This window comes from Spodoptera frugiperda, chromosome 12, assembly GCF_023101765.2.
Source record: "Spodoptera frugiperda isolate SF20-4 chromosome 12, AGI-APGP_CSIRO_Sfru_2.0, whole genome shotgun sequence".
Classification (NCBI taxonomy): Eukaryota; Metazoa; Arthropoda; class Insecta; order Lepidoptera; family Noctuidae; genus Spodoptera; species Spodoptera frugiperda.
Genome location: NC_064223.1, coordinates 13,798,344 through 13,824,566, shown reverse-complemented (window position 1 = coordinate 13,824,566; position 26,223 = coordinate 13,798,344). Strand labels below are relative to the sequence as shown.

Here is a 26,223-nt window from a genome sequence, read left to right as displayed (position 1 = left end):
AATAAAAATAAAAATAAAATAAAATAAAATAAAATAAAATAAAATAAAATAAAATAAAATAAAATAAAATAAAATAAAATAAAATAAAATAAAATAAAATAAAATAAAATAAAATAAAATAAAATAAAATAAAATAAAATAAAATAAAATAAAATAAAATAAAATAAAATAAAATAAAATAAAATAAAATAAAATAAAATAAAATAAAATAAAATAAAATAAAATAAAATAAAATAAAATAAAATAAAATAAAATAAAATAAAATAAAATAAAATAAAATAAAATAAAATAAAATAAAATAAAATAAAATAAAATAAAATAAAATAAAATAAAATAAAATAAAATAAAATAAAATAAACACAAAACATCACACAAAACTCATATTCTACAACTGGCATTCAATCTACATCCACACAAAATTCAGAACAACACACAAACAGTATCAATACTCAAGAAGTCAGCAGAAGAGGAAGGAGGAGAGCTATAAATTAATAATTAGTAGGGGGCAATGAGCACCGTTTTTCCTGCGGGTCGCGGGACGCGATGCTCATTTTCACCGGGTCAAACCCGAGAAGGAGAGACCTCCCCACCATAAAATAAAAATAAAAATAAAAATAAAAATAAAATAAAAATAAAATAAAAATAAAATAAAAATAAAATAAAAATAAAATAAAAATAAAATAAAAATAAAATAAAAATAAAATAAAAATAAAATAAAAATAAAATAAAAATAAAATAAAAATAAAATAAAAATAAAATAAAAATAAAATAAAAATAAAATAAAAATAAAATAAAAATAAAATAAAAATAAAATAAAAATAAAATAAAAATAAAATAAAAATAAAATAAAAATAAAATAAAAATAAAATAAAAATAAAATAAAAATAAAATAAAAATAAAATAAAAATAAAATAAAAATAAAATAAAAATAAAATAAAAATAAAATAAAAATAAAATAAAAATAAAATAAAAATAAAATAAAAATAAAATAAAAATAAAATAAAAATAAAATAAAAATAAAATAAAAATAAAATAAAAATAAAATAAAAAATAAATTTATTCCGGACATACAGCGCCATCTATTGTTCAATTCCGTACTATAAGTACGAATACGTACTTACTATAAGTACGGAATTGAACAATGTCGGGCTGTTCCTATACTCCGTAGATAGATGGCGTTGATCGCGCAATGGTGTAATTACAATTGTTCAGTTCATGTTATTGTTTTAATTCATTGGAAATTTGTTTTTACAAAATAGTAAAAAGCAATGAAAAATATAACATAATACAACTTTTAGTACAAAGAAAACGCTCTAACGGAGTATAGATAATTCTATGTCGATCGTTACACGACTTCGGTTCATGTTTTGTTTTAATTCATCGAAAAAAAGTTAACAAATAGTAAAAAGGTATGAAAAAAATTATATCAATATAATTAAACTTTTAGTACAAAGAAAATGCCCGAACGGAGTATAAATAAATAATCCAAGTTGTCTTTATCCTCGATTGATGGCGTTGGGATCGAAATAGATTGCGCTATGGTTTTGTTACAATTATTTGGTTGGGTATCGGCCGAGCGCTTCGGTACTATTGTAGAAAATGTGTATTATCGGTCGTATGATTGTTTGTCTGTAGTGGTCCTGCTGTTTCGTATATTCTAAATTGGTTTCGTTGTATTTGTCAATTAATAAGTTTATTTGTTGGGTTTTCCTGGTTTTCTGGTTAAACTTTTTAACGTAGGTTTAGTTTGATATCGATTATTAGTAGTTACTGTAGTTAGTTTTTTTAATAAAATTGTAAGTCTAATTTATAAATTAATTAGATTAGATTTAAGTCGTTTCTTTTAAATTATTTAGTTTAAGCTTGGTTATTATAGCATAAAGGATAGGTTCTAATATAATTTCTTTTTTAATTGTTATAAATTCGTAATTCGTAGCTTTCTTTAGTTTTAAGTTAGTTTTCATCTTAAGTTCGGAAAGATTATAATATTTCTTTAGTTAAAGTCCGTTTTTAAACTATTTTTTCAATGCCGTAAGTGAGTATACATCTATTAAAATCAAACGCAGAGCTCATTATGTTGATTTTTGAAGAGTTCCCTGGAATATCTTCCACATCTCATTTTTGAAAAGATCCCGCGAGATCGGGAACTCATCATCATCATCATCATCATCAGCCTATAGCTATGGGAACTATGTGGTTAAAACCAAAAATTTGCCGGAAGTCACTATTCCACGCGAACGAAGTCGCGGGCAAAAGCTAGTAAATTATAAAATTGTAATAACCGCTTTTTATTTCATGCATATCATTTTATACGATAAATATACCAAAATAATATTTACACATTTTTTTTCTGTCAGTATGTTTCTTTTGGCTAATCTCTGAAATAGAGCTGATGTGCTAAGGAGTACCTTAAGCTACTTTTTTATCAAAAAGTCCACGCGATTGAAGCCGCGGTTATCAGTTAGTAAATAATAATAATTCTAAGCACCTATTTTCAATCCAAGAATTAGACTGTATGTTAAAACGTATAAAGTCTATTGTTATATTCATGATACCATTTATATTTCAAAGTCTGCCTTTTTAGCATTAGCTTTATTATAATAATCGAAGCTTACACTAATAGTGAACAATACAATACACATTTGTTCAACACGTTTCACAATGAAATGAACAGATTTAATTACTGCCATTGTATTGGTAGCAATGCGATTGTACCGAATTGAATTTATTTGCATCTGACACGTGGGGTGGGTCCTACTAAATATTTATATTTTCGGAATGAGCTTGTGAAAATTCTGTATGCATTAATATGAATTAGGTGGGAAGGTGATTATTGCTTTAATTTTTCATTTAAAGTTCATTATAAATTTATTTTATGGCCATTATTTGCAGTGGTATACTGACATGCTTTTTATAACATTTGTGAGATACCAAATTAATTATTATGTTATCGGCAACTCGACTAGTTTCAAGTTATACTAAAGGCTCATTTTCATGAGAAGCATTCCGCGACACACGACGCCGTGATTGCCGCGCTGCTCCTTAGTAGTAGCAACTCAGTATGAGCCTCTAACATGGCTTGAAACTAGTCAAATTCCATGTCAAACAGTTACGTGAGTAAAGATGAATTAAATAACGTATTAGTATGTGTTAGGACGACTAACAAATAACGCCCTCGGCTGCCTCTCGTTCTCTGTTTCACACTCCACTATGAGAACTTTTTTAACCAAATAAAAAAAAACTACATCATACCAAAGCAATAAAATCGAAATTTATTTATAATTCTTCCATTACTCTAAAATTAAATTAATCAACAAATTATTATTTAACAAATAAAATATTTATCTAGTACAAACTTAAATTATTACAAAATTAGACTATAATAAATAAAAATCGTCTTACAATTCATGTAGTAGATAAGTAATAAACAATTTAAAATTATATTATCTTTTTATCGTCATTAATGGCTCCAAATCCCACAGCCTTGGTAGCTGTAGATCTTTTCTGGGCATCATAGCGAACATCTACCTTATAAACCTTCGATTCCCTCTTCGTAATTAGGTAACGACTCAATAATCTTGGCACTTCTGAGCTGATATACTGGAAAAACCAAAAATAGACTATGTTACTGACACAGTATAATCCGGTTGCGAAGAAATTTAGACTGTATTATGATACAATGAGGTTGAAAATCTATTAAAAAGGTCGATCGAGTAGCGTATGTACTAAATATATACTTTCTACATTAGGGAGATTTTTAATAGTAATTTTATAAACGTTTAAAATGTTATACGTAAAAACGTAGCTGTTTCATAGCTATCAAAAACACGAGCACAGAATAAAATAAAATAAACGCATTTAACTGTATCATTATTCCTCAACAGTATAGTGAAAAATCAGGTAATATTATTTAAACAATATAACAATAATTTTATGATAGTACTTACATATCTGGAACTAAACTGCTTCCTAAGTTGTCTTTCAGAAAACTCCTTGGGTCCCCATTTAGGCATCGGCCGAAACATAAATTGCCATGTCTGCAAGAGAAAGAAATAGGTTAATTAGTCGCCTACTTACTCACCTAGTCATTTCGTCTAATTAATTGATTCAAAAAGTATATTCAATTCATTCCACACTTCTCTACCCAAAAAGGTCACGTAACCGATAAACGAGTAGACGGATCACCTGATGGTAAGCAACCGCCTATGGACACCCGAAACACCAGAGGCGTTGTAAGTGTGTTAGGAATTATAGGTACGTTAAATTGCTTACCATCAAGTGATTTGTCTGCTTGTTTATCCCTATATCCCATACAAAACCAAATCATTTGCAGAAAAAGTAGAAAAAAGCACACATTACCATGTGTTGTTTTATCAAGTACTTGTATGACACAACCAGTACTCCAACGAAGAGAGGAATCACCATGATAAACCAGGACCACATGTAATGTGGCACTAGCGATCCGTACTTATCATCCTCTAGAACATTCCACACTGCTTTCATTAAGAAATAGAATTTGAACTGTGAAACAAAATGCTATCATTTAGTGGTGGTAATTGAATCGACGAAATAATGTAACTAAGAAATGTTTTGTGAACCTGATTGAAAAAGAGTAACCTATTGAGGTTCTTGCTCATTCTTCTCCATAGGAATCTACACTTTGGAACGAGCAAGTAGGTTCACTAGAGAACCGACACTTTAGATATTCCTTTTTTTTTGTTTGACGATCAAAAATACCTTCTTGTACTGGCTTTAACTTTGACTTTGACATCTATCTAAATATAGCACCTTGTTTATATTTACTTGAGATAATACACAGGTAAACTATATAGGCACGCAGTGGAGACACTGAAAAGTGTCAAATTTTACGTCAATCCCACACAATTTAGTTTTTTACTCTAGAAGTACACAAGCGCTAAATGGCATTTAGATACAGGCTCAGAACCGAATACAGAGCTAGTAACGCACTTCTTACTTGAAAAGTGGAAATCCATGAATGGCATTGACTGTTTACCATCAAGTGATCCACGCAACTCTTAAAACAATCCAATGGTGACCCAAAGTACGAATACCATGAGCAAAGATACCGTAATTATTATTATACTGACCGTGTAATAAACAGGTACCATTCGTAGACTTAAAATTCTCAGTTTAGTCGGAGGTGATCCATAGTGGAATGTGTAATCGTCCACCAGACGTCCCACTGGATATAGTAAGTACAGAAATATGGACTCTGTCATAGTCGCTATGCCTTTACCATACACAAACAACATCGCTCTAGTCTGGAAAGGAAGTGAGACAACTTAATGTTGTATAACAGTATGCATAGGTACATAAAATTATATAAGTTACTGCCATACTCATCATCATCATCAGCCGAGAGACGTCCACTGCTGAACAAAGGCCTCCCTCTTAATCCTCCACGTAGAACGACTGCCATACTCAGAGTCATTTAATTGTTACTTAACCACCAGTCTTTAGTGATTATATTAGGAACAAAATCGTTAATAAGGAATAGTTAAACTAATCATTAAATGTCTCTGAGTATAGCAGTTAGACAGTAATCAATACATTATTATTGGATCTATTAAAATTTTCAATGCATGCACGAAATTAGAGACTGTACCTGATTCTTAATGATAAATTCATTAAAAATATAGATTAAGCACGCTTTAGGACTTTTTGAATACACTTACGGCAGTTATGCCGTAATGTGCACCTCTTCCTACCCCTTCGGAGATAAAAGGCGTGGCGTTGACGTTGAATGCACTTAATAATACATTATTTCATACAATTCTTACCCAAATACTAGTAATCACAAACATGAACAATGCAACAGTTAAGAGAACTCCTTTGAATACAAATATTTTTATTTTCGGCCATTCATATAGAACCGTTTGTATCAAGCAGTGGTAGGTTACAACCTGAAATGAGACGTAATATAAAAAAATTAAGAATGTGTTTGGATATTTTTTCTTATGGTATAAGCCGGTAATGGTAAGCAATCACCACCGCCTATTTACAAGTGAAACACCAAAGGCGTTACAAGTGTGTTGCTGGCCTTTTTGGGGGTTAGGAATTTAAGGATTGTTGAGAAATCGGGAATTGGGAAGGGGGTAATATGGCCCACGGCAAACGAAGTCACATTAAAATTATACTTCACTCATCAAATACTTACAATCATTGTGAATTCCATTAGTCCAGAAAATCCCATAAATAATACGGTAAATATATTACCAAGATAGAAGTTCGAATAAAACATAGTCCAGAAAAAGAAATAGTTTCTTGGGTCTGAAAATAAGTGTGACCATGAGCATCATAATATTTTAGTCCCTGATACCTATATGATTACATTTATAGTGTTATCTAACTAATACTTTAAATGCGAACGTCTGTGTTTATTTGTTAGTATGATTGTGACTCAATCAAAGGGGTAGATAATTTCATCCTACGGGAGCGTCGAAGAAGCCGCTGGCAGAAGCTAGTGCTCTACACATAAACATTTAATTGGTCATTTTGTATATGTATGGCAGTATTGGTATTGAAATAGGATTCCGATTAAAGCATACACGTTAATTTTATCGGTTCAAAATATTTATGCAAATGACGGCTCATCAAGAATTTCGTTTCTCCTACAAAACTATTCACATTGCTACTAATAAAAAATTACTTACAAAATTCTTCAACGTGAACCTCTTTTAGTATAAGACGTTCAACGTATAATCGGACACGGTTTGATAGCACGACTCTGAACAAGTAAATTAGTGCATTTGAAATCACCATCGTTGCAGAATCTGTGCTCGGTGAGATCTGAAAAAAAAAACTTTTTTTTAACAGTATCCTGGCAATGTTGGAGAAGCCATATGCTCCGAAGGGGTCCCGACTATACAGGGTGACTTTGAATTCGACGTATTCCTCTCGGGAGGTGATAATACAACTAATTTCCTACAAAAATAGCCCTGAGGTCCTTGGGCGGAAAGTGGCTAGTTTCTGAGATATTCAACATTTTTGGTTTTGGTAAAAATATCCCGAATTGATATAAAAACATCAATAAATAAAAAATACTGGTTGGATTTTAGTTATTTTAGTTTTAATCAGTTGCCAATACATCAGTTATCATTTATAAATACTAATAATGGCAGAAATATCATTCGTTTTAAAATAGCAAGTAATTTCCTATTAAATTTTGTTTTGTTTCACTAATTTGGTCAATAGATAGCTGGATTTATTTCGAAAAAATATATGACACTAAGCGTACAAACTATTAGAAAAACTTCCTTGGTTTATTAGCTACCCAGAAACGTAAAATTATTTACAATATTCCCAAAAACAAATGAATTAATTGATGATAAGTAGAGTGTAAAGAGAAAAGCGCAATTTCAAAAACATCTTAATTTGCAAAATTTTGTTCAAAATGATCTTCCCTACGACGAATACATGCCCGAACACACTTCCTTATCCCTATGACGTTCACTCTTGGGCTGAATATGAGTTTTATTTCGTAATTATCTTCAAATATGTTTCAGAGAAAGATTACGATACACGGCCAATTCCTTCTGTATAAACAAGGGACTTCATGTAAAAATCAACCGGCGTTAGATTCTGGACACCGCGCTTACCATGTAGTTGGACCCCCATGCCAATATAATGCCTGAGAATCAATGTATTATAATAATTACGAAATAAAACGCATATTCAGCCCAAGAGTGAACGTCATAGGGATAAGGAAGTGTGTTCGGGCATGTATTCTTCGTAGGGAAGATCATTTTGAACAAAATTTTGCAAATTAAGATGTTTTTGAAATTGCGCTTTTCTCTTTACACTCTACTTATCATCAATTAATTCATTTGTTTTTGGGAATATTGTAAATAATTTTACGTTTCTGGGTAGCTAATAAACCAAGGAAGTTTTTCTAATAGTTTGTACGCTTAGTGTCATATATTTTTTTCGAAATAAATCCAGCTATCTATTGACCAAATTAGTGAAACAAAACAAAATTTAATAGGAAATTACTTGCTATTTTAAAACGAATGATATTTCTGCCATTATTAGTATTTATAAATGATAACTGATGTATTGGCAACTGATTAAAACTAAAATAACTAAAATCCAACCAGTATTTTTTATTTATTGATGTTTTTGTAATCAATTCGGGATATTTTTACCAAAACCAAAAATGTTGAATATCTCAGAAACTAGCCACTTTCCGCCCAAGGACCTCAGGGCTATTTTTGTAGGAAATTAGTTGTATTATCACCTCCCGAGAGGAATACGTCGAATTCAAAGTCACCCTGTATACCCAAGCAGGGGTCTTAGTCTGCTATTACAATTGTGTCAGAATGGTGCAGCAAGTGGTGAGCAGTGCAAGAGGGAAGGAGCTATACAACCTACATAGCTCCATCCCTCTCTCCTCCCTCCAGGTCTTAGACTGGAATCCCAAGAGAAAAGGAAGCATGGCCGTCCATGGCAAACCTGGCGCGCACAGTGATAGGAAAAACGGTGGACATCGGAATGACGTGGAGCGAGGTGAAGCGAGAAGCTCAAGACCAATCGATATGAAGGACCTGTGGATGCCCTCTGCCCCATCTAGGGGACATAGGACAGCTGCGGACTACCTAGCGGGCTTACCGTGGTTCCGGCTCAAAAGCAGGAGAAGGAACACTTACTGACTAACACACAGTAAGTGTCTGACACTTCCTCTCGCCTCGCTCAAGGCGGGACTAATCATTGCATGATTTTCTGCCCCCCAAAAAAAAACTGGGTACGTAGGACTTTAAATAAGCCATCCTGGCAATTTAACTGTCTCCGTAAGTGACTGGAAATTAAACCTCAATTGATTTGAGTTAAAGCTGTAATTGGGTGATTGTCTACTGAGTAACATGTTGCAGATTTGGTTTCTCCACGGGTCGATTTCTTCTTTGTGTGATCCACAAATTGTTGTTCACAAAATAATTATAAGATTATGAATTTTAGCGTACCTCCTGTGTGCTTCTAGCAGTCAAGACATGAATGACAGCTGGAGCAGTTATTGATTCAGATATAACGTCGACGTCAGCAGACTGTGGTCAACAAAAATAGCACGTGAGTCTATTAAAGTTAATGTATAATAATATATTATTTTCAAAGGATAAGCATTGATTTATTTAGACTTGTTAGTCAAGGTGATTGCAAGACTTTTGACGTTTCAAAAGTGCTTAATTTAGGATTAATTAAAAAAATGCTTTGTCTTTGAGAATGAGTTCTGTCGAGTAAAAGTGTTTTTAATGCAGATTCTAATCGTGTAAAACAAAAATACAAGAAACGAAAACCACAAAAATATACTGTCAATCACTCTTACGCTATCTATCGATTGGTTGTAAAAGAAATTAATGTAATATGTATGATATGATGCCTTACCCAAAACTGAGAGCTGAATATACTAGGACCTTTATTAGCTTCAGAAGTTCTAATGACTGATTTTTGTTCTTCTGTCAATTCAATGCTTTGCGCTAACAAGTATATAAAAGTGATCAAATCAACGATATTTATTCCCCACTGACATCCATTTAGAAACTATAAAAAATAAATAAAGATTTTTTTTAAATATATTTGATGTTTGCAAAAACCACTAACAAAAAAACTTTATAAGTACCTTCCAGAAAATTTTCGTCTCAACCAATTGATGAAACAAAGTGATACCAAGAAATAAAAACAAAAAGTATGAGGCGTTTCGGAACACATCCAATTCATTCATATAGTGCCTGTGGATAAAACATTTGAATGTACTAAATCAATGTCAATTGACGAAAAGAAGTTTAGTGTCAGACTCTTACTGACTAAAAATCACCTCGTGCTCCTACTCTTTGAGCCGGAGACGAGTTTCCCGGAGCTCCGACTAGGTAGTCCGTAGCTCTACGCTGCGCCTCAAATAGGTATTTTACAACAATATAACCCATGCTATGTACTTACAATAAATGCCTATAGTAGTCCATCTGCGATATTTGAATATAGTTCTTATCTGGTGTCACATAAGAAGACTTATCGTAGCCCAGAGTAACATTTTTAAACGCCTCAGCAAAGTCTTGTAAATTGTAGCATTGAATTGTTACATTTAGAAGTGCATCAAAGTAAGTTTTCGTAGCACACCTGCAAGTTAAATAAACTAATCACTATAAATGGTCAATTTCAAGAGCGCATAATTAAAAACTACTAGCTTCTACCAGCGGCTTTTTATTAGCTTTCTACCACGTGTCCTCTTGGGATAAAAGTATTTCATCCCACGGAGATTACTATATTCCATAATCTACTCCTGTTTATCCAAATTTCATCCCAATTAACGGATTCAACGTGATCGGTTAACAAACTTACAACAAAATCACTCAAACCCGCAGTCACCAACTTTCAAGTGTACCTATAATGTTCAAATTGACAGTAATTTTTTTGGATTAGTACCTAATACTAAACTAGTAATTGTGCCCGTCTTAAAATAATAAATTAAGCATGAGCCATACCTGTTCCATGGATTCTTCCGGATAATTCCATCCATCAAGTAATGAAACAAAACCATCACAGTGTCCAAACATAGAAGAATCTCACAAAATGCAGCCATAACTAACAAATATTTAAAACCTGAAAATACAAACATTTTTTAGACGTAGAAAACTCGTGATTCTTGTTTATTTTATATATCATGCAATAACATATTAATATTAAAAATCCTTAAATTAACATACCGAAGCAGATAGGCACCATTTTAATCAAAAAGAGATGCTCTTCAGGTGCATAAGTTGCCATAAAAAAATGGACGAAGCAATGTGGTAATGTTATAAAGAATACATTCAGTACATAAAACCAAATACAACTGTAAAATAAATAAAACAAATTACGTATACACTTCTTTCCTTCACTCAAGTGTGGGAGAACCGGAGTGATAACACGGCCTCATATAAAACCGACGTGAAACAACGCTTGTTTTGTGTTTCGTTATGTGAGTTAACTTACCTGAGACCCAAAACCCTTTCCCTAATTTTACCAATCCCTGATTCTGATTACCCAACAACCCTTAAATGCCTAACCCCCAAAAGGCCGTCAACGCACTTGTAACGCCACTGGTGTTTCGGGTGTCCGTTTGCCGGCTTATAATATAAAAAAAACCCACGTTTCTATTCCATGAGCGTTGGCCACAACTACAGAACGCCACTTACCATGATACTAACACACTTCTTTAGCTTGTGTTGCAAAGAACTGGTATTATCACTATAAGTGGGTGTAACTGTATACCAACTTAAACAACTTACACATTCAACTCCACATGTTTCATTACAATTATCTCTGTCTTGCACGGTGTTGCTGTTAATGCTCTGTAGTAGGAGAGACGCTCCCATTTTGTTGATCTAATTATCGGTCGCTCTGAAGGCTGCGATGTCTGTGAAAATGTTGTTTTTCTTAAGAAGAATTAATGAAATTATCAAACTTGTAATGAAGCTTTTTATTTTTACTCAAAGTGAACACAAGATTATGTTAGACCATATCTAATTATCCCAATCGAGTTTCTAGTTCTCATTTTACTTACATGGGAACTAAAGTTAAGAAAATATAAGACGTAGGAATACGAACATACCTAAGTATTTTAAAATTATCGTATCTGTCCTTTAGTAAAACTATTTGCTCGTTACTCAGGCAGCAAGAAGAAGAGACAAGATTTATTATACATATACTAAAAATGTACACAAACCTTTGCCACTAAATGCAAATGAAATCTCGGATTATCTGGAGTCATCAACGGTGCTTCATCGCGTTCGTGAGTAGTTCCGATTTCCTTACGACTATCTCGGTTCATGATGAAGACTTGATAATAGTTAACAAATTCTAAACATATTTCTAAAAGTTCCTTTTGGTTTTTGCGTAAATAGGAAACCTGGAAAGATTAAATATTATTATTCTACATAGCTGTAGACATAGGTGTGCATATAAGATTGAAACAACTTACATTTTTTACTAGTTGCGAGCCCTATGTAATAACAGGTATAGAGTAATATTTTATTTAACCAACATGGGAAACCCCATGAAGCAAATATAAAGAGATGTCATAATATCATAACGCTTGACACTTTTTGGGGAGCGCGAGACGCGACGTTACAAACCACGTTGTCCTATATTTTTCATTTAGCGGTCTCATGCTAGAAAAACGGTGCCAATTGTCCACATTGCAATGCGTCACTTTCTGAGCCACATTTTGGGAAGGAAAATCATCCAATATCTTCTCCCGCCGGTAATGCGCTAGGCAGTCTGCATATATTTTTTTTACTGTTAATATCATTGGACAAGGCCGATTTTTTGTGTCACAATGCACAAACACATTATTGCATTTCCACATTTGTACTTGCTTCATGGGAATACCAAACAACAAAACAGTAATAATTTCGAGAAGTTGAATTAAAGTTAATTGTAGCCCATGAATGACTTTTATTTCTAACCTATAATAAAATTATGAACCTTAGTACTTACCCTAGAAAATATTATTTTAATCAACAACAATTACAACAATGTAATAAACAAATAATTGTAAATATACAAAACATTGATTTGTTGTTTACGTTAAAACTGTCAGAAAGACAAATGGCAGTAGTTTATTTTGTCTTTGGCGTACAGAGAGTAATAAAATCATAACTGTACTTAATTTTTGGGAGATTGGCAGGATTCAGACCTGCTGGCAAGGACATTGAATCAATGGTGGACGTAGTCTCAGACTGCCGACGAGCTCCCTATACACTGGCATACTGCGTAGATAGAATAACTATAATCATGCTAATTGGTAAAAAGCAGCCAAAACAATATCAAGTCGATAGACGCTAAAAATATATTTATTTTTCTTTCCATGGTCATTTTCTTATAATATCTAAGTAATATAACCCACACACACGCACACATAAATATACCGTTGACATTTTTGTTCCTTCATCATTTCTGAGTGACATTGCGTCCACCTTTTTTCTAACATCCTTGCCCATGCCATCATGCCTGAGAGGCGGGCATTTTACACCTCCGGGCCACCAAGGCCTTCCGGACCACGACATTGGATACATATTTACAGGCCAAACTGAGAACCCTAATTCTTTTTAAATCGAGTAAAATAAAATCGGGAAAATAAAAGACAGCCCTAACATAATAATATTATATTTACCTAAATATTACACAATACAGTAACACAAGTGAATAGACACAATTGTTTTTTATTCGAAAGAAATTAAACTTAAAACTAATTACTTCCACTAATTAAAAACAAAATCAAAAATAATAACTTAAGCAAATTTATAATAACTTACATTGAGATGAAACATTATTACAACAATAATCTAAAAAAAATATTCAATTTACTATTAAAATCCCTTTCAAGCCAGTTGCGAGGCACAGAGCCGCGGTAGAATTAAAGTGTTGCCGGGGCTCCCGCCGGCTCGAAGAGCAGTAGGAGATTTTAAATTAGTAAGAGTCTAACAATCTTTCTCGCCTCACCTAAAACGGTAAAGTCATTGGATGATATTTCTCCTCAAAAAAAGCTAACTGCGAAATAATTTAGCCAAACATTTGAAAAATCACACAATTATACCAAATTTGGTACCGTCGTCAAGACGCTTTCTTGGTAAGCGATCTTCGTTTATCCGACATAGAAGTCATTCCAAAACCGACTGCTTTAGTCACTGTAGATCTTCTTTGCACGTCGTAGCGAACATCTACCTTATAAACTTTGGTCTCTCTTTTCGATAAGATGTAACGACTCAACAGTCTGGGGACTTCTGAAGCAATATACTGAAAGAAAAATATCGGACTTACAGCCAATTTTAATAACCTATCTAACTGTACATTTGCCTACTAGAGACACAATTTTGTCACATTTTGTATGGAGCTTATGATATAATATTATCACCATTTATAGAGAAATGAAATTAGATGAAACTCATGTAAACATTTCTCTATTCTGTTCTATATTTTATTATAGGTAGTAGTTCTATATTCTATTATAGTATTCTATTCGTACAATGTTTATGCACGACTTACGTATCTCGAATCGAATTGCTTTCTCAACTGTCTGATAGAAAAATCACGTGGTCCCCATTTTGCTACTGGACGCATAATGAAGTTCCACGGCTGAAAATACATATAATAAATAAATATTTTTCATCGATATCAGAAGTATTTGCGTACATAATTATTACAAAAAATTGCCCCATATATGGCAATAGGCTTACCCCCTATTACATGGGACTTATAACACAAATAGCGAATAGGTGTCATTGTAATAGCGGCATTACGTACCGTAATGTGCACCTCTGCTTACCTTTTCGGGGATAAAAGGCGTTGCATTATTACAAAAAAATGAAAAAAAAAAAATACTGACTGAAAAATTTAGATTAAAGGACGGTTTCTATTACAATATACATTAATAATACATTACCACTCTATGTATAACGAGGTACTTATACATAGTGAACAGCATTCCCAGTATAATAGGTAGCACCATCAAGGACCATGACCATATGTAGTGTGAACACTCTTGTCCAACCTTTGATTTCTGCATTACATTCCATAATGAACTGAACATTACATAGACTTTGAACTGAAACAAATATAATCATTATTATCAACCCCTGTTTGTCTCATGCTGGACCTAGGCTTCTCCAATTTTTTTCGAATACGCTTTTTGTTTGAAGATATTGCCACTAGGGCTCAGTACCGACGTATTTCTGATGACCGTATAACTTCAATAAAACTACCTTGCCTAATCCAAAAAATAAAATTGACGCTTGACTTGACAAATTAAGTAGGGAGATCGTCCCGTGATCCACGACGCGTGGAGTGTTTCTCGACTAGGAAGTTCGTTTCCTCACACGCATTGCCTCTTCCTTAGGATGGGCATGGCAGATGGCGTTCCAGTCATCCTCGCCCCGCACCATGGCCTGAACTAATGCCGGACGTGAGAGGTTGCCGTCGCCGATCACATTCCTGAGGACACACAGCCCAAACAGGACACATCGCCACCGTATGCTCCACCGTGTCTGCTAGGTGGTCCTTCCAATATTATGCTAAGTCTCGACTAGATAAATAAAATTATAATGAACGTACAATATAATAAATGGGCACAAGCCGTATGCTCAAAATCCTCAGTTGAGTTGGCGGGGTACCGTAGTGGAAGGTGAAATCGTCTATCAGTCTTCCTACTGGATACCACAGATATAGAAACACTATCTCACCCACAGTAGCTATACCTTTTGCATAAACCCATAGAATAGCTCGAGTCTGTAACATAAAACACATATAAAATGTAGGGTTCTGAGTCAACAGACTGAGCCATGCTTCAGTACGATTAGGCCGGCTTGACCAGGATGGTCCCACGACCGAAACGCGAAGCAACGCTTGAGTTGTATTTTGCCGTGTGATTTGAGGTTAAAGACACATTTTCATTGGTGTTCACCCGGTGCTAAGTCATCGGTGCCGTCCATGGACGACTGTGATACCAAAGAAATTACAAGTTTAATTAATTGCTGGTTGTTTTAGGAATTTGGAGATTGAGGATGAAAGGAGGATTCAGGCATCCAGGTCAATCACACGACCAGAAATAAGGCCAGCATTTACCTCCCACTATATTTTTTTTCTGTAAGACCGTGGTATCACTTCAGTAAAGTCAGCCCGTTCGTGCTAAAGCAAGGCTCTCCTAGTGATTAAGTAAATAAAGTTGGTCAATTACATTAATAGTCGTGATGCAATACATGATAATTCCAGCAATGGAAAATATAGTAGTGACATTCCATCGTTTCACTTTGGGCCACTCATAGACAATTGTTTCAATGATGCATAGATTTGTTACTACCTGAAATATAACCATTATTATTTTACCATCTACCACCCTCCAAATACCGTTAAAATTCTTACAAAACTTTCTATACCTAGTCAGTTGCAATTTTTTTTAAACATTTTTATGGAAACTTTCAAATTACAAACAAACAATTTCGATTCAATTATAATATGAAGTTAGAAAAGTCATGAGATCGAGAATAGAACTTCAGATATCGAAGGACGAAACGTTGTTACTTACAACAATACATATTTCTGTAACCATACTGAATACAGTGTAAAGAACACTAAATATGTCGCCCAAATAGAATTGTTGGAATAACATCGGCCACTGGTAGAACCAACTGCGTTCATCTGGAACCAAAAAAATTTACTAGTACACATCATCATAACTGCTGAGCTAAGAAGGCCTCTTCTCACACGAAGAAGATTTAAGCATTAATCACCACGCTTGCTCAATGCGGGTAGGCGATTTCAAACTTAGAATAATTATAAACCCAGGTTACCACAAGTTTTCCTTTACTGCTTGTCGGTGGTGTCTAAATTATCTTAGAAAGTACATATAACTCGGAAAAAATCACTTTGGTACTTGCCACTAATGGGTTTCGAACCCGCACTCTCATGCGTAGAATTTTGACACATTATGTATGGAGCTTATGACATAATTCTACCTCTGGTAGGCAAATCTACCGATAGGTAGGTTATTGGAATGCGTCGTAAAACCACCGAGCTACCACGACTAGTAATTACGATAAACTTAATTGTTCTATGTTTTACTTCATACTAAGCCTTCTCTGGGTTTTTTTAGAGAAGAAAAACCTGATAGAAACGAGTAAAAGAGTATCACTTACTGAACGTTATAGGCGGCAATTTCGTATGAATTAAATCCTCACAGTGAATTTTTACTTTAACACTAAGCAGGCCTCTGAATAGGTAGATTAATGCGTTCGATATCACCATTGCGGTGCTGTCTTGTGCTGGATTGATCTGAAATAATCATAATAAGTCGTACTCATGTATTAGGTGGTCGATAAAGGGTGCTCCAGACGAGCGTCCAAAACGGAAAGGTATTGAAAAAGAGCAACATCAATCGAAAAAAAAATCCAAAAAAATTGATGCTTAATGTGAAATTAATGAATACCAGAATTGTGTGACTTGAAATACGACTGCCACTTACTGCTAACTCAATGATGGGTGTGGCAATTTTGTACAAATACACACAAAATATGTATTAAATAAAATAATCAAGTATGCCCCTGTTATGTTAGACTATGAAATATTCCCAGAGCTGTCGACTACCTAGCGGGTTTATCAGGGCTCCGGCTCGAAAAGCAAGAGTAGGACCAGGGTAGATTTTAGTCAGTAAGAGTCTGACACTTCCTCTTGCTTCACCCAAGACGGAAGAAGTCATTGGATGATATTCCCCCTTAAAAAACCTATTATCTAATATATTATATTAAGTATCGAGTAAATATTTGATAGGTTTTTTTCTTTATAATATTATTTATAACAGACAGGCTAAATTACTATACCTAATGCGCTCTAACAAGGTGCGGCTGACAGATTCAGTAACGTTTCGTATCACTCTTGAAAGTTGCTGCGATTTAAAAATTATGCCTTAATATTTTAGCTGTATCACATTCGTATTATGTTAAATCATTCGGATGCGTAGTTAATTAAATTAAAACCAACCGGAATGATCTAGTATTCAATTAAAATCTAATGAAATGAAAAATAAAGTAAAGTGTTATGCGTATAACGTAAAGCCATAGTCGTGTTTAGTGATGGGATGTACGGCTACAATGGATAGGTAGTCGATGTTTTTTAGAATAAAAAACGAAAATCATGCGTCGTTCAATTATCATTCTTAAAAAACCTTTAATTATGTGGGTAAATCCACTGTAGACGCGGCTCTCTCTGCCCAAACCACAGTGACATTATCTGAGCAGAAATAAGTAGTAGGCATTTTTCTAGACATTTCCGGCGCCATTGATAATGCGTGGTGGTACTTAGTCTAACATATACAAACTAATATATCCTTGTTTTCTTCACGGTTCTGTAAAACTGTAACTCTGAAACACCTCAGGGCTCGGTCATAAAATATTTATTTTGACAAGTATATACACGTAGTTAGACTGCACAACTAAATAACACACACATTTAATAAAAAAATTCAAGAGAATTAAATGTATGCTGCGAGTATCGATAGCGATAAAAAAGATTTTTCTAATGTCCATCCCTAAAGAGAGACGTCAACGTCATACTGGCATCTGTCAGCCGCACCTTGTTAGAGCGCATTAGGTATAGATGAGGACTGAGAGACTTGTGCTCTCAAGATCAAATTTATAAATCAGATTAGTGCATTTACCTCTTGTTCGCTTCTAGCAGCTAATATATGAACCACTGAGGGCGCTGTGATCGATTCTGCAAGCATTTCAAGGTCAGCCGCCTGTAATGATACAACTATGATGTTCTATACATTATTTCAAAGTTTTATTCATACAACATGATTCATACTTATGGGCATTTAGCCGAAGCAAACTTAATGAAACCCGAGCTCAATTTTAAAATCAGCAATTGGAATTCGCAAACACACCTTAAGAAAAAAGAATTAGGCGTGGCGATTACACCATTCTTGTAGTTGTGGGAGTGTCAAGCCATGCATGACAGATCAACAGCAATTTTGTGTAGATTTCATAACATACAAATAGGGTTGCGGCCTTCTAAATAGAACGTCATTATACATAGTATGGCCTATGTGACCAAAGATGTCTTACCAAAAATGAAAAGCCAAGGCTAGAATCCGTTTCTTTGTCCGACACTTTTTGCAAATCATACGAGTAATCATGAAAGTAATCATGAGAGTATTTCTCTGTATGGGCCACTTGGTAATGTACCACCGTCAAGTATATAAAGACACATATATCGACGCTATTGATTCCCCATTGGCCGTAGTTCAGTACCTAAAATTTATCAAGATTTATACGCCATCAATCGCAAGGAGTCTTACTAGACATCATCGCACCCGCCGCCGGAGTTTAGGACAAACACGTGTTTACCGGCAGAGGGCGCAATAATCGCGCAACAAATCAGGACTGCGGCGACGTGGCCGCGTCTACGCAAGAAAATTCCTTCAACATGAGCAGCGTGCTCTGTGATTTGAAACTAGTAGAACTTTTCTCCATTAATTTACCTACGTGAGTAAACCGTGATTTTTAGTTAATTTTGTTAAGGTTTAATTCTATATTAATTGATATAAGCAAATCATTTTGAGTTTACTAAGTACATTACTTATTTGCAGTACCTTCCAAAAACCTTTCCTCCAGGCGTATATCTGCAAACCTTGCACAGCAAACCATAGTAACACAAACAATGTTATATTCCAATCAGTAGCGATTTTGTAAACTTGCTGTCTGAAATTAATAAATAGTAATGATCTGCATCAGTACTTGCCGGTTACAATGAACCATGGACCATGGGCCTCGTCTAATTAAAACTCTTTTTTTTAAGAAAATAACGTTTCCCCACATTATTTTTTTTTCCTGTGTCATGGATGCGTTTACAAACATACAAGTTCACATACACATGACACCCAAACCCGAAACAAGAATGGTATGGATCTGCTACACGTCACGCGGCAGCAGTTGTCCTGCAACCGCACCAACTGTGCAGTTCAAAGCAATTAGCGATAATTTTCATACATGACCAGCAGATCGGAAGGTTTTATGCAGAGAAACTCTATGGTTATACAGTAAAGAAAGATAGTCATTGATGATCACAATACTTACTTATAATATTCAATTTGGGCTACCTGAAAATATTCTTGTGTATCTGAATCAATAAAATAAAATCCGGAATATTTATGAGTATTATTTATAAACTTCTGTGTGAATTCCTTTATTTCATAGCAATTTACCTTAAGAGACGTTCGTGGATCAATGTAGGTAGCATTCAAGCATCTGGAAAGTAAAACATAATATTATAAAATAATTATCATACCTTTTACGACCAATTTCAATAACCTATCTGGAGATTTGCTTACTAGACATACAATTTTGACACATTTTGTATGGAGTTTATGTCAAAATTCTCTACTAAGCAAATCTACAAATTAATAGATAGGATTTTTCATTACCTAACTGACGGACCCTGTCATCATTCCTATTCTTCGAATAATAATACTACCCAAAATAATAACTTGTGGATAGGTACCTGTTCCATGGATTTTTCGCAATAATACCGAAACTCGTGTAGTGAAACATCAAAACCAGTAAATCTACATACAGCATCATTTCCAAGAATCCAGTTAAAATGAACAAATACTTTAAACCTGGAAAATAATTTATTTAATGAAGAAAACATTAATTTTATTATAACTTTATACACGTGTAGTTTCCTTTCAATCCCTGACGATGAAGACAGAGGTGAACAAACCTTTAATAAGTTTATTCAGCTCTGTCTGTTGTAACACTTACTTTTCGCTAGTTATGTTTTAAGTCCCGTATAAAGAAAAATTGAAAACACGTTAGCTTGCGTCACGACCTAATGAAACTCGACATATTTTGTTCAGCAGTTGCATTCAGAGCTATTCATTCAACTTTGTTCGACCTGCCGTAAATTTAGGAAGAGAGGCCTGCTAGTCTGGTCACAACCATTGGCTGAGGAGGAACGCCGCGATGGTTTAAGCTGGTAAGAGACGCCCGTTTGTCCCCACGACGAGGAAAGACCACCAAGATTTGCACCGCGATAAAAAAGGGCTATTCATTCGCCCAACTAAATGCAATCCGAATTTAACCTAAGTCATCAGTCAGTCAGTCAATGATACAAGTTTAAAAACAATAACACTTTACGTACCTATGGAGAACGGAACCATTTTAGCGATAAAACTATGTTCCTCTGGTGCGTAGGATGCAAGGAAAAAGTGAACGAATCCATGAGGCAAGCTCTTGAAGAACACGTTGAACGCGTAAAACCAAAGAAAACTGTAATTAAACAACATGACTTTTATAATATAGTGTTATACAATATATATAATATAGTAACACATAGACTGGAATTGTGCCTAGCATATGGCAATAGGCTCACCCCTTATTACATGGGACTTATAACACAAATGGTGAATGAAAAGTGGATGTACATTGTATAGTGCTGTAACGTGCACTTCTGCCTACCTTTTCGGAGATATGAGCGTGACGTTGCAAAAAAATACAGTTTTGCTAATTTCAAATTACAAAAGTGTGTCGAACAAAATACATCAGCTTAATTACCTATTTAACTCGACATGATGAGAAGCAACTATTTCTGTTTTTGATTGTGATGACGTGTACCCTCTGTAGAAAGTCAGCCTTTCACATTTTGTCGAAGGTATGATTGGACGTTCCGAAGGTAACTCTTTCTGGGGATAAGATTACAATCAAGAGTCTTTAAATCTATAATTTAACAAATTATAGATTTATAGACTCTTGCCTTATTTCATGAAATAATGTATGACATGTCAAAACTGCTAAGTTTTACCTATTCTTACTGAGAATGTTACATATTCTAATGTAAAGGAAGCTCATAGTTTAGGAAGATGACAAAAACGCCGTGACTTAATTATTTGTAGAATAAATGTAAAGAAAATTGTTAACTAAAAAATAGTTAATTTATTGAGAAAAGCACTACTACTTTTGAGTCACAGATGGACTCTTCATCATCGTGGTATTTTCAATACAAATAAACTGTACACAGTTACCTTCTGAACTAGATTTAAATGAAACCTAGGGTCTTCGTACTTCACTCCTGTAGTTAAAGATAAAAGACTACTGGTCTCATAATCCAACTCTTCTGCATCACCACCAGCTTCCGCAGTGGCCATGATTTTATATTACTGTTCCTACTCTTACTCTGTAACGGAGTGCTAAAATATTAATACAATGTTCTGTGATTATAATAATTTCTTAAGTCCGTGCTCCTGAGTAATCAAATATCACTGCATACTGAACCTATCCTAATGCAGTATTTATTTTCGTATTCAGGGAAAATTAGACAATTCAGTCCAACAACACTTCGGTTTGAAGTTTCTATTGAAGTTTAATGTCATATATTATTGGTAAACTTATTCTACTCTTTGGTGACTATAAAATCATAAAGGATTTAAAAGATTTCTTCTCCGTTAAAAACTCTTTTCATTTGTTGTCCCTGGGCGGTACTATGATACTTTTTATGATGTGGTACTGATTGCTTGCCGTCTGTTCGTTTGCCTGTGGTTTGTCCCATAAGGATTACATCCAATTACATATTGGTACTATATTATCTAAGCATAATTATGCCTTGTGAATCTAGTACAATAATTAGTAATATTTATATGTACATACATATATCAATTACGAGACTATTACAAAAAATATCTGTACTCTTTTTAGCTTTTCAATATATCCCACCTTAGGGAGTCTCACTGACAAGCACCCTTAAATATTTCGCAGCAAAACAGCATTGTTCTAGAAGCCAAACTTGCTGAAATATTAATTCCCTATACAACTTGAAAGACCTAACAGGTCTTAGACTAAGTAAGCCTCAATCATTTCTATAGCTTCGATAAATAATCGATCTTTCATCTAAAGTGGTCTCGAGACGATCGCAAAACCGAGTATTCACGCGCCACATAAAATATTAACTCGTTTTGTATGAGCTGATTCAAAGGCCGCTACTAAGAATGTCAAACTGTTTAGTGATAGTTTCGATATGGTTGATACAATATGGTCCTTCCGTTTCTAATAATATCTTTCACTGCCTAAAGTAAACGGAGAAAGAAACAAATTTTTTTGATAGTGTGTCGTGGTTTAGGTTTTTAAAGCTATATGGAAATTATTTTGCTGGTAGCAATGCTGATCTGGCTGCCAAACATTGGTTCCGGCGGTGTTATTGATTATGTACTTGTTAAGTTTTTCTAAAATCTATCATTATAATGCCATGGAGTTTGAACTTGAACACAGTGTAGGACAATTCGTGGAAAGTCGGTGTCAAATTTTAGGTAGGTATAGATTGATCCTTGCACATCTGCTTACCTCTTTTGAGGATTAAAAGACGTTATAACATCTCCTCTTTGTATTTGCTTTTTAAGCCGGTAAATGAGCCGACGGTTCACCTGATGGTAAGCAATTGGCGCCGCCAATGGATACCTAAAACAACAGAGGCGTTAGGAATTTAAGGGTAGTTGGGGAATCGGCGATTGGTAACACTTACACAACACAAGTGTTTTTTCACGTCGGTTTTCTGTGAGACCGTGATATCACTCCGGTTGAGTCTGTCCAACTATCCTTAGGTCTAAAGCATGGCTCTATCACACTTAAAACATATGCTACTTATATTGCCAGTCAAAATAAACCAATGGTAGTGGTTAGTTGTCGGGTACAATGCCGCTGGGGACTCGAACATGTTATTAACTGGCGTACTTCATCACCACATGATGACCTGACTCTGATGTAACTCATTTGTTACTGGAATTATTATGAGACTTGCTCTGTAGTTCTACTGAGTGGGGGCATTGTTGCTTTTTGTTCTTCTAGCACTGATCTAACGTAGTGTGCGCTTTGTAGGTTATATCTTCGAATATTAAATCAATGAGTCAATATTTTTAAAAAATACATCTATTACTCTTTTTTGTAATTTTCTATATTATCACTAGCTAAAAAATTTTGGGTTGTAAAAAACTAACATTTAGGGGAATGAAAAATAGATGTTGGCCGATTCTCACAGATAGCGGATAAGCACAAATTTTTTTATCAAAATCGGTTAAGCCGTTTCCGAGGAGTGTGGCAACGAAAACTGTGACACGAGAATTTTATATATTAGGTTTTAAGGAATCATATTGTTATTAGATATGGTACATTAGAAAAAGACTTTCAAAGATTTTTTTACAACGTTGTATTTACAAACATACAAGTTTACATACACATGATACCCAGACCCGGAACGACAACTTGTGGATCACACAGTGTTGTTTCGTGCAGGAATTGAACCTGCGACACGTCTCGCAGTAGCTAGTTGCCCAGCTACCGCGCCAGCCATTGATTATTTCCTGAAACCATATAACAAACACTTAACTTGAACTTATCCATAGTTCAAGGTCATTTGATTCATCTATCAAATTATAGTACATTTTGTTTCCATTGAAGAATACTGACACATCATGGGTTGAATAACCTTAGTGCTAAAGGATATAAAATAGTGATGGCACGTATAATAAATGACTCAAAATCATAAATCGAAATCAAAATCATTTATTTCAAATAGACCAGGAAGGCACTTTTGAACGTCAACTCATTCATAAGTGCCATTAAATTGATCATGATTATGGACTACCTCGTTGGTCGAGTGGTTACAAGTGCGACTGCCGGGCAAGGAGTCTTGGGCTCGATTATCGGGTCGAGCAAAGTATTGCTGGGCTTTTTTCGGTTTTCTGAAAATTTCTCGGTAGTAGCATGGAGTCTGGAATTGTGCCCAGTATATGGCAATAGGCTCACCTCCTATTAATTACATGGGACTTATAACACAAATGATGACATGTGGGAGTATATTTTAGCCGTAATGTGCAGCTCTGCCTACACCTTCTCCCTTAGAGGATAAAAGGCATGAAACGATACGATTACGGAATAGAAATGGTAAATCTAATGGAAAGTGATCAGCACAATCCATGAAAACTAACATAAATATATTACGTCAGTATTCGTATTCAAATGGTCGTATTAAATAAAATCCAATTTCAAAAATTACTTTGGAACAGCCTTACAATGCAATTTCACTCCATTTCCAAAGAATGTCGCCTACATCACTCAGTGTTTCGCAATTCTTATAACTCCTGAAGATCGTAAACCGAATTTATACGACAAAACCGTTTTACATTTAAAAGTTGGTAGTAAGAAGAGGATTGCATAACGTTTATCCCCTTACAAAAGTTTAATTAAGAATAATTCTGTGGTGATTCTAAATGGAGAACATTTTGTTACCGTTTCGCTAATTTGTTTCGAGTTTCGTAATGATTATTTTTAGGACAGTCGGAAAAATTATCATTTTGTAAAGCTATTTTAAAATGTACTGATGATACCGAACCTATCGTTTTAAGAACAATACAAAAAACACACATCTGAATTACGATGTAATTTATTTAATGCGTCACATTACCTATAACAAAATACGTTCCAAACCACATAAAAAGTAAGAAAGAAAGCAAGAAAAAACATTTATTTCACACACACACAAAAAAAAAGCAAATGAATGTATGTAGGTACAGTTTATGAAAACATTTGATGATATATTTTTTACTGTATGTTACAAGTCGGCGGTGAAATGCGACCAGATCACCATGTGAGGTATACTATTGACCCCAAGTGACATACAAAGAATCAGTTCCATTCATCCAACATTAAAAATTTCAGCCTCAACCTGAATAGCAGCTTCCAAACACAAATTCAGAGACCAAAAAACTTGTGTGCCTGATGCACACAAAAAACCCAAGTAAGTACTAACATCCAAAGTAGAACTCAGTAACTCACGGCCATTGGACCTTAAAAATTCAAACGTAGGAAAAACCAAGAAGCCATTTCGTCTACATTCCCATCTTCTGTACACTACACTTACTTGCAAAAGTATCGCCACAGGCGCAATTTCAGCAATTTTGGCGCACTATGTTTACACAACGCTGATATTAGTTCTGGGCCGAGATACGAGCAAGCCAGTTTATTTATTTAGGCTTATGCAGTAAAGCTACAGTTGCAAAAATGAAATTCTGTCTGAAATTAAAAACAAAATATTTATATGGACGTTGGTATTTTGCTTTACTGGTTATGATAATGTCAAGATTATAACAATGTCCAAAGTATATTTATATATTTTAGTTCTCCATGGACAAGTTTCACTCGCGTCATGATAGTAAACTTACAAATTATGTATGTTAATAAAATAAATAAGATAGCAACTCATTGTAGACTGTGTACTTTTAAGTGCAGTTCAAATAATACAGAACTTAATAAAAACTAATTAACTTTAACCAACAATACGAGTATTACTAAGAAACTGGCAACATGCACCACAATCTTAATTTCAAGTTTGTATAACCAGTTTAATGCAGCAGCACTTTCACTAATAGAAAGAAAACGTTATTAAGAATTCACTGCACCCATTTTCGTGGCCCGCAGTGTATGGAACTGCAAAGAAATATACTCTCATTTGTGTAATGCGGTTGCAAGACCCGCAGGTGGCTATTTACATTGGCGGCCGAAGAAACTGCATTGTTATTTACTTAAACTAATATACTTGCCTACATTACAAGGTATTTACTCGGTTAAGATTCTTTTATATGTCGTTACTGGGGTATGTATGAGAGAAAATTGTTGTTTTAATGCTTTCTGGGATTTT

General features: G+C 34.2%; 2 protein-coding genes across 2 annotated transcripts; both read right to left on the bottom strand.

Annotated features, from left to right (window-relative positions):
* Window positions 1-3,400: 3,400 nt before the first annotated feature.
* LOC118263183 (uncharacterized) lies at window positions 3,401-12,582 on the bottom strand. Its single transcript, XM_050697175.1, has 16 exons — window positions 12,487-12,582; window positions 11,714-11,896; window positions 11,277-11,404; window positions 10,713-10,840; window positions 10,491-10,608; window positions 9,949-10,125; window positions 9,632-9,740; window positions 9,397-9,552; window positions 8,979-9,059; window positions 6,675-6,810; window positions 6,179-6,291; window positions 5,802-5,924; window positions 5,109-5,282; window positions 4,360-4,521; window positions 3,948-4,037; window positions 3,401-3,600 (listed from the first exon to the last, which is right to left on the bottom strand). The coding sequence occupies exons 2-16, from the start codon at window positions 11,816-11,818 to the stop codon at window positions 3,439-3,441; spliced, it is 1,962 nt and encodes a 653-aa protein (XP_050553132.1). The 5' UTR covers window positions 11,819-11,896; window positions 12,487-12,582; the 3' UTR covers window positions 3,401-3,438.
* Window positions 12,583-13,480: 898 nt separating this feature from the next.
* Window positions 13,481-21,858, bottom strand: LOC118262858 (uncharacterized). The gene is made up of 15 exons (XM_050697142.1): window positions 21,563-21,858; window positions 21,096-21,223; window positions 20,683-20,810; window positions 20,041-20,158; window positions 19,617-19,787; window positions 19,133-19,241; window positions 18,606-18,791; window positions 18,197-18,277; window positions 16,680-16,815; window positions 16,070-16,182; window positions 15,722-15,844; window positions 15,100-15,273; window positions 14,432-14,593; window positions 14,035-14,124; window positions 13,481-13,785 (listed from the first exon to the last, which is right to left on the bottom strand). Exons 1-15 carry the CDS (start codon window positions 21,683-21,685, stop codon window positions 13,603-13,605), a joined length of 2,025 nt encoding a protein of 674 aa, XP_050553099.1. The 5' UTR covers window positions 21,686-21,858; the 3' UTR covers window positions 13,481-13,602.
* Between the last annotated feature and the right edge of the window lie 4,365 nt (window positions 21,859-26,223).